This window comes from Bidens hawaiensis, unplaced genomic scaffold, assembly GCF_021521415.1.
Source record: "Bidens hawaiensis isolate Kalapana, Puna unplaced genomic scaffold, B.hawaiensis_p1.1 tig00000905_1, whole genome shotgun sequence".
Taxonomy (NCBI): domain Eukaryota; kingdom Viridiplantae; phylum Streptophyta; class Magnoliopsida; order Asterales; family Asteraceae; genus Bidens; species Bidens hawaiensis.
Window position 1 is genome coordinate 4,658,349 of NW_027491053.1, and position 10,021 is coordinate 4,668,369.

General features: G+C 35.7%; 1 protein-coding gene across 1 annotated transcript; it reads right to left on the reverse strand.

Annotated features, from left to right (window-relative positions):
- Positions 1 to 2,228: 2,228 nt before the first annotated feature.
- On the reverse strand, positions 2,229 to 6,372 carry LOC143547604 (hyperosmolality-gated Ca2+ permeable channel 2.1-like). Its single transcript, XM_077038994.1, has 8 exons — positions 6,095 to 6,372; positions 5,392 to 5,535; positions 5,238 to 5,301; positions 4,945 to 5,154; positions 4,653 to 4,841; positions 3,088 to 3,942; positions 2,605 to 2,838; positions 2,229 to 2,523 (listed from the first exon to the last, which is right to left on the reverse strand). The coding sequence occupies exons 1-8, from the start codon at positions 6,370 to 6,372 to the stop codon at positions 2,275 to 2,277; spliced, it is 2,223 nt and encodes a 740-aa protein (XP_076895109.1). The 3' UTR covers positions 2,229 to 2,274.
- Between the last annotated feature and the right edge of the window lie 3,649 nt (positions 6,373 to 10,021).

Consider the following 10,021-nt stretch of genomic DNA (forward strand, 5'->3'; position numbering starts at 1 on the left):
AAGGTAGTGATTGTTTTGTAAATTATAGGATGGAGAGAGAAAGCTGTAATGAAAAAGGTATAAACAATATTATTTAATTGAACAGGAGAGAAAAATGTAGTATTTTTTAGTGTAATTATATGATATATATGGATATAGAGATAGGGAACTGGATGAGAATGCTCTAAATAAACTAAAATGCATGTAGATGTTTAAAATTTAATATGGCATTCATACTCAGTTGTCTAAAGTTCTCAACTATCATTAATGTCAAGCGTAATGCTTAAGTATAATATATAGTGCAAATATCATTATTATATTAAATAATAATAGCAATCCAGTCATTTTAAAATGAATATAGTTAGTATATTGTTGTAACCAAATGATAGTACGTATCATATGATACAGATAGCATGTACCTTGCAGTCAGTTTAGTAAAGGAGGTGATTGTGACATTTAATTGAAAACCAGAAACTACAAATTCAAAAGACAGTGAGCCTGAAGCTTTGGCCTTTGCACAAAGCAATGGCCTTACTCTTCTTCATGTATTTTGGTTTTTAATTGTTTATACATCATCACCAAAAAAGAAACTCAAATTTTGCAGGAAAGAAAACATTTTAAACATTGCATATCTCTGGACATGATAACCAAATAGGAAAGCACCACCTGTACTCGAGTCGATTTGGGCCGATCCGTTTGATCATTTATTTAACTTCTCATAAACAGCAAAAACAGCTGGTTGCAGCCAAACCCGGTAAATACAATTTGATCCCAAAATCAAAGTCAGAGGACTTAGCATTCCTCCATTGAACTTTATACAAAACAATTAAACAAAAAAGACCGATTTAATGATGCAAATAAGCTTTTTCATTATAAACAATCATATTTAAGAGCACTCTTAAGAATTCTATTCAATCGTTTTAATCACTGCATTCATGCATAAAACTTGCGTCTAATGCCAAGCAAAAAGCAAGTTGTCTCAACAATTCCAGCATAGAGGTCCATCACTATATTCAAACAATCAAATTGTTTTCACCATGTTATGGGCCCGAGATCATGACAATTTGTTTAACTACAAGATCTTTTATCTTAATGGCATGGTACAATCATCATCAGCCTCAAGATCACTAAATGAAATGTGTTCATCAGTTCCAAATTGAAAATCAGGTCTAACATATCCATTTAGTTCCGAATTTTCACGGATCCAATCATCATCATAGTCATCTTCTATGGGTATGTGGTTTAATAGACTCTTGGTAGACCCCACTTCTTGACTAACAGATTTTTCGCGTGTAACTTGATATTTGTCTGCAACTGTATCGTGGGTTGTAGGTTCAAAAGGCGAGTCTGATGCGGACTAAAATCATGATGCATAGAATTACTACTATGGAATGAAACAAAAAAAAACACGGGGTATGGATGAAATGAAATTGGGGTATTTTAGAGGGAATGGAATGGACTAGGTAATTGGTCATTCCATTCCTTTGATCAACCAAACACACTTTTCTTTATTCCTTCACAATGAGTCATTCCCTTCCGCCCTTCATTCTTGCATACCAAACGCCATCTTAATGATAATTGAGTATCTGCGATGACTAAGTTGCTACTACTGGAGTCTTCTACCGGCAGTTTACTACTTTATGTAACCATCAACTATTATAACTACCAACAATTATATGAGCTAAAGTCGAACCTATATTCTATTGTTTTGCTATGGATGTTCATAGCCGATTTATTCGGTTATAAATGGTTCGATTAATTTGTTATCCCAGAAATTGGTTTAGTAAATTCTACCAACTAGCGATTAACCAATATCTTTGGACGTAGGTATGTTGAGCGAACTTTTCAGCAACGTATCCCTATTTCTCAATCTCCTCTTTGTTCACCACAGTACTTAAACTCTCAACCACATAGAGGTGGACACCTTTCCTAAATACCTTTACATACCTTGATGCCGCTAAGCCTCGCCCTTTGGTACATTTGTTGTATACATAGCAATGGGAGTATGGGACATGCATGTGTATATTTGCTTTGCAAAAACCAACAAAATCTCCAGAAATCTGTATAATTTATAAGCTTATAATCAACACTAAGAAAAAATCAACACCACCAAGAAAACTCGTGAACAGATTACAACTTTACAATCCAAGAGAAACTACTACTACACATGTGAACTATCCAACAATGGAATGATAGAAAAACACATACATACAAAGTTTGAGGTATATACAATCATGTGTGCGACAACAACCCATTGGAGAGATTGATGATCCATTTTCAAACACTTGAAGATTCCTAGTTGATGGATACTATCTTATCTTCAGATTCTGTTTCAGCCAGATTCTCCACAATCTCCAATTCTTCTAGACTGTCACTGCTGCTACTCTTCTTCGGTTTATCAGAATGCTTATCATCATCTTCTTTTGTTGGCACCTGCATCTGATCACCACATAACTCAAACTGGTTATAAGCTTTTGGCAGATTCTCAACAATCTCTTGTAGTTTTCCAGATCGCTCATCATCCCGATCCATCTCAATAGCATCCTACACACACATATGAAGAAAAAACAGTTACACACACAAACATACAAATATAGTGTGTTTTATGATGAGTAAATTACTTACTTGTGCAGAGCGGTTTTTGAAAAGTGGTAAAAATCTGTTCTTGCAGAATACATTGAAAAGTGCGGTGCAGACGATTAATGGGATGGTGCAAGTTGAAGCGGTGCTCGACTTTTTCATACCGAAAAGGATTCCAGCTACTACTTGTGTGAGTATTAGTGAAAAAATTGTGGCATTGTGTGCAAGAGTCCAGTAACTCCCATCTGTTTGGTATTTCACATAATAAACATTCATGATCTGCAAGGAATTAAAATATCATTAGATCATATGTAGGTAGGTGTATGTAAAATAGATGTTAAAAGAAAACTTTTTGATATGTAGGTGGTTTTTTTTTTTAAAAAAATCTTTTTCTTTTCCAATAATTCATTTAACATTGAATTTGATTTTTCTTTAAAAACTTGTAATATTTAGCTTAAAAAACACTGTAACACTTTTACATATATAAATTAGAAAAAAAAAAAAAGCTCAAGAGAGAGAGAGAGAGACCTGATTGCGGTACACAAGAAACGCGAAGCAGAAGTAAATCAGTAAGAAAGGCAAGATCAAAGGCGCCAATATGCAAAAGGTAAACCCAAGGAGTCCAAACAAAAGGACCCTTGTAACCTCAGTGTGGAACGCAAACGTAATGGGTTGAACAAAATCCTCGTCCTTCATCAAAACACATTTAAACAACCAATTCCCGACAAGTGGCACGGGCTGCAACAACTCAAATGACAGCCCGGACCAACCGGATGTCATCACATATGTCATAAAAAACGAAGCTTGTCTCGGTATAAGTTCAGCAAGTAGTGTAGCCAAGTCTTTAGGACTAGTAACCGTTAACCTCCCCATCCGCTCAATCCAAGAACCCGAAAGAATATTGGAAAAGTAAACGTTCCAAATAAAAAAGATTAAAACTTTAACGCAGGCGCTTCGTTTCCTCGTACTTCGAGACACACGCCCCTCGAGTGTGGAAAACATCATCATTAGTGGTGGCACTATAGTTAGAAACACAGTTAGGACTAAACTAGGTAGGTATCCGGTAATAAGGTTGATGTAACTCCTGTCTGATACGCGTCTTAGAAAAGGGAACGTGCTTTGGAGATATTGTATTTTGGTTAGACCTTGAACAAATGTAGTGGGAAGTAGGAATATCACGCTGAACAAGATTGATGCGATGAATACGGATATTTTGCGGATCCATAGTAAGTTATAAGGTACACATAGGTTTTGCCAGAAGACGTCGAGTGGCTCTGGAGCTGGTTCCGTGACCCATAACATAGGGTCGGCTGATTGGATCGTTTGTGACACGACTAATGCATCAAATCGGCTCTTGAAGAACACTAATGCAGCTTCACACTCCTGCATATAAATTTTGTTTTCTTTTCAGTCATTGTTGTAATGTACAAGTGAAAACTTCATTGAGTAGTAACCAAGTTTTCCAGTAATTGTTATGTAAATGATTAAATTTTTCAAAATTAAGTGAGTCTGGTGAAGCATATATGTGAACCATGGTTACTGATAAGTGATAAGTTTTTTCAGTTAATTCGAAATAAAAGGTAATATTGAAGAAAACAAATTCACTAAATAATAACCAAGTTTTATAATTGTCAAGTTTAGGTCAAATTGAAAAACAAAAAAATAATCATCAATCAAGATTCATATATATTTTATTTGCCGACTAAATTTTAAATTCTTTTAACATTTAAAAAAAGTTACATGAGATTGTAACACCTATTTTAAATTCTTTTTAACATTTAAAAAAAGTTAAATTCTTTTAACTTGAAAAAGTGATTTTTATTCAGTAAACTTGAAATAGAAGGTAATATTGAAGAAAAAAATCACTAAATGATAACCAAGTTTCATAATATTATATTTAAGTTAGAATGGAGAAGAAATAATGATTAAATAGTAATCAAAATTCATATATGTTTCATTTGTCTAGCTTAATTTTATACTCTTTTAGCATGTAAAAAAAATTACAGTTAGGAAACTTGGTTACTATTATGTAAAGTTATCCGAAGAAAGTATACAAAATAACTAGAACGATGGTTATAATAAATGGAATGGACCTTTCCTCTGAGCTCATCATCCACGTTACGATTGGTCAACTCACTCCCTCTCCCGACTTTCTTAAAAGAGTTTGACTTTGCTCCACAAAGCCCACACCTTTCAGTATTCGGTTCACAACATTGGTTATCAGGAATAGTTGCCATTACAGGGACGGTTGTCATAACCTTATACATCTTTTCTGCATCCTCCTACAAAATTATTATTATTATTATTATTATTATTATTATTATTATTATTATTATTATTCAAAAAAATGTGACTAGATGCATGATAATGATAGTGCATTAGTACCATAAGTTGTTGAACCGCACCAAACCGATAAATTATTTGGTGGGTAATGTAACTCGATGCATAATAATTGCTAAAGAACTTCCCCACTGACTCGCTGTAGGACTCGATTGATGACCATGGGATGCCACGCACGACAACTGTAAAGTTACTTGGCCTTGTTGGAAACCTTAATACTTGCTCGGCTCTCATTCTAGCAACGTTTTCATACTCCTACGCGTATATAATCATAAAATGTTTGAAATATAATATTTGCATGCAACTAATATGTTAATGATGTATATTGGGATTCTTACAAAGTACAGAAGAGTGCAAGCACACGCGGATATAACGTATAGCGTGAAGCAGTGAGCCCAAAGCCTGAAAGAAACACCACAAGATGAACACACATACATACACACACAAATATAGGGAGCGCGAGAGAGATATATATTAATGATTAATGCATACCATCTTGAACCTTCTTGGACATTTCCAATAGTCAATAAATCCATGGCGGTAGAATCTTCAATCCCTTGTATCCCTTCCCCAAAATAATTCAATGGGAGCACAAGAAAAGTGCAAAGGATAGTAGCAATCGCGAAAATTCGGATACTGCACTTTGAATTACAAAAAATATAAGAAAGGAATTATAAGAAGAAGCAATGCAATGACTGTTGACATAAAAGGGAGTTAAGTAGAAATTCTCTTTTTCATAAAAATATAGGTTCTTTTAAAACACATGATGACAAATAGGTGAGTTTTTTATTTTTTTGAAGTCAGTGTCATCTCAGATGGCGACTTCACTTTGCAGAATCTAGTCAGATTAAAGTTTCAGAATTTTGTCTTAGTAAAATAGCCATATGAGATGGCGACTTCAACATCAAAAAGTCAAAAATTCTGGATTGCAAAGTCAAGGGTCAGTACGGGTCAAAATTGCGACTTGAACAACAAAAAGACAAAAACTTTGGACACTGAGTTCGAGTCACGATTCAACAGCTAAAACACAAAAACTCTAGACTCTTATCAGATTTGCATAATCGAGGATCAATACAAGTTCGGCCCAAAATAGCAACTTCAACAACAAAAAGACAACCTGCTACTTTCTTAAAACGACTTGTTTAGACCCGTCCGACCCGCTTATGTGGGAAATAGTGAAGTGAAGAGTACCTACCTAAAAATAACAATCCTTAGAAAAACAACTGCATCAATGCCCCCGCAAGCAAATATGTCTTCTTCAGTTGCATTCCAAGCTTTTAATATCCAACTAGCCGAAGGGGCGAATCTTTCAAAACAAAGATTCTCATTTCGCGTGCGCCCTTGAGCGATGCGTTGACCAAAGTAAACTTTCACATTGAGTGGCTGCTTTCTCAAAATTGAATATAACGAAAACATCCCGACCGAAATCCCTATGTTCATACCAGCCGAAGTCAATAAAGCTGGTATGTCCATCTTTCTGTTTGATCTTTCACTTCACCTTCGCAAACCTTATTAATTAATTACCCAAAACTTTAGATACTAACACTTGACCAGCAACCAAACTTGCTTTTAAACCTGTAACATCATTGCCATGTGTCAATTTCATTTGTCATCACTTAATAATATGCCAGTTAAGAAGGCTTCCATTGATGGTTAGTAAAATCAGATGTATATAAAGTATAGTAGCATTAGATTTGTAAATATTATTGTGCATTTGTGGTTCACACCGGCAGTTTGGCCAATGAAACTCCTAAAGTGTTGTAACTCGAAAATAAAAGTTGCATGTCACTAGGTCATGATTTAAATTATTAATTAAAATCTGATTTTGTTGTTAGTGTTCCCAAAAACCTAACTTTACTCTCTGAGATTTTTCTATTTATGCTAACTAAAGTCAAGATCGAACTTACATTCCATGTTGAGGTTTCAAAATAAAACATAACCTTGGACGAAAGTCCATGCAATCTATGTCCCTAACCCATTATCTTCATGACTTTATCAAAAACTGGATTTTATTTATCAATTAAATACATAGAAAACCCAATGATCAGCTTTTGGATGCAAACGCCATGAAACAATATATAATACGATGAAACAAGAAAGACAAAATATATGAATCTTAAAAATTCGTATGACTTCTACCATCGAAACCCCAAATGGTGGTTGAAGCAGTTAGACGATGATGAAGAACATACAAGAATTTAAAAACGTTCATATATACCTTTAAACGACGGGTTGAAAAAACATGAAATTGGGAAGAACAATTAATCACAAGGTAGGATAGGGTTTATCTGATTGGATTGGAGGGAATGAATGAATGAATGAAGAGATCTGAAGAATGCCGAGGTATACGCCTACAAATATGCCCGCCCAGGATTAAGGATTGAAATTTGTTTGTTTTTTAATTCATTTCCAAATAACGGCACATGTCCAACAAATTATTATATTAATAATTATATTTAATGTATCAAGTTTTTTATTTTTGTGTCACAAATGGTAGGACTTTACGATGATGTGGCATATCCGCTCGCCGAAAGGGAAGGCAGGCAATTAATTGGGTTACCGAACCCAAACTAGTTATTAACTGGTACTATGGAAAATGATTAAGAACCGGTTTGGACTTTTTAGATAGGAACCGAATTTGTTATTAGCTTCTTTTTACTGCGGCTAATAACTTATAGAAAATTAACTGGTCATTTATAGCTATTTTTTTTACTATTATAAACGTTTTTTTTACTCTTTTAAGTTTTAACCCCTATATGTTAATATAAATATCTTTTACTAAACTTCTAAAGCTCTCAAAAACACTTCTTACGTTCAAAAAACGTATAAGTTTGTATTCGAGAGTTATTGTGTGAATGTTTTTAAGTTGTATTATTCATCATCATGATCCTTTGATTATGGATAATGAAGACAACAATATATATGAAGAAACACCGATCTAATCCAGTGAAGAACGCATTTATATTTCCACCAAGTACGAATTATAAAACGAATCTAACGTGAGACTGAATCAGATCTTCACCTAAATTCCTATCAATTCCTGCAAAACAGACCACCGTGAGTCTTGTTACGGGAATGACAAGATGGGGGGTCTTCCCGTAACCACCCTCCGACGTGAGAATAAATACTGTTCTTATAGGGAGACAAATTACACAAGTGATTGATGTATTATGTGAAGTGTGAATGACTACCTTATGATGATGATGATAAATGTATTTATGGCCGGGGATGGAGAGAATGTTATTGGTGAAGTTGTCTCTATCTAGGAGATTCTTTTTCTACCTGAATGGACACGTGTCGCGCCTTGATAGGAGGTGATAGCTGGCTATGTGCATGGTTGTTACCAGGTGTCCAGATGTCTTTTCCTCATTGGCTATCCAACCTTGTATTCTTCATAAAGGGGGTATACATCCTTGTCAAGGAATATTATAGTGATCTTCTAGAAGGATATTATTACAATTGTTTTCCCTTACTAAGAACTCTTATTATTTCTTCCTCGTTCGAAGCTTTCTCAAGGGTCGCGGATCTCTTCCGCGGCACTGTTAATGACCCGTAGGTACTGTTGATGCCCCGCGGGTATCTTTCTTGGGCTTGCTATGGTAATAACAATATAAATGGTGTGCAGCCTATTATATGCCTTTGACAGCATAAGTATATCTCGAAATTATACGCAGATCATTTGTAAAATCTTTACACTATCTTAAGAATGACAAGCAGGCCAAGTCTTTCCATAATGTAAATAAAAAGATAACTTGCACGTTCCTACGTGCGCCATATGGGTTCAATCTTGGCAGGCAAGCCAGAAATTTACCCAAAGTGAATAGCTAACACGTAGGTTCATGTTCACACTATACTAAATTTTGAAAATTTAAGTTACATAACAAGAATAGATATTGTCGTGAACCTTTCTTAATATTAAAAATAAGGTGGTACTCAGACTATTAATCATAAGTTGGTACGCAGACCAATAATTAAACATAAAACTGGTGTGTAGGCATGAAATGTAAATGGTATGCAGACCATTATAAGTAACATCGTTTGCGTTGCGCGACATTCCAGGTTCGCGGAACCGGTGTTCCGTCGAGTCTTTCCAACTTGTATGCGCCTTTGTCCAAAACCGTTTGTATCTTGTAAGATCTTTCCCAGGTTGGGGCTAGCTTTCCTGGTAACTCGGCATACGATGCATCATTATTTCGGAACACATAGTCTCCCACATTAAATTTGCATATTCTAACCAGCGCGTCATAATACTTTTGGAGTTGGCGTTTGAAGTTACTTTCCCTGATGAATGCCAACTCCCGCCTTTCTTCCAAAAGGTCTAAATTTGGTCGCAATTCCTTATCATTTTCCATAGTAAAGAGTGTTCTCACTGACAGAACTCCGATTTCCGCCAGAATCATAGCTTCAGTACAATAAGTAAGACTGAAAGGGGTTTCAGAATTACTCGTCTTTTTATGGTCCTATGAGCCCACAAGACAAGTGGAAGCTCATCAACCCATCCAGTTTGTTTTGTGCCCAATCGCGCTTTGATTCCATCTGTAATACTTATGTTTGCTCGTTCTACGTGCTCGTTGGCTTATGGATGAGCGAATGAAGTGAATATCTGGGTAACATGCAACTCTGCCAACCGGTCTTGAAAGCCTTTGTCTGCGAATTGCATTCTGTTGTCGCTCACTATGGTTTGTGAAAGACCAAAATGGCAAATGATTAATTCCCAAATGAATTTTTTGACATTTGCCGCCATAATAGATGCTAGAGGCATGGCTTTCACCCATTTTCTGAAGTAATCAATGGCGACGATCAGGAATTTAACGCGCCCTGAAACTTCAGGAAATGGGCCCATAATATCAATCGCCCATTTTTGAAATGGCTATGCGGACGATACTGATATTAATTTGTTCTGGGGGCGAAGGACGTTTGGCGCATGTCGCTGACAAGAACCACACTTTCGTATTTCTTTCACCGCATCGACATGCATACCTGGCCAGTAAGAACCCACGCTCATGATTTTTGCCACTACCATTCTTGGTCCAGCGTGGATGTATTTCCTGAATCAAATAGTTAGCGTCTTCCGCGTTAACACAACTGAGGAGTGGACCAAGAAAAGATCTTTGTTAAAGGA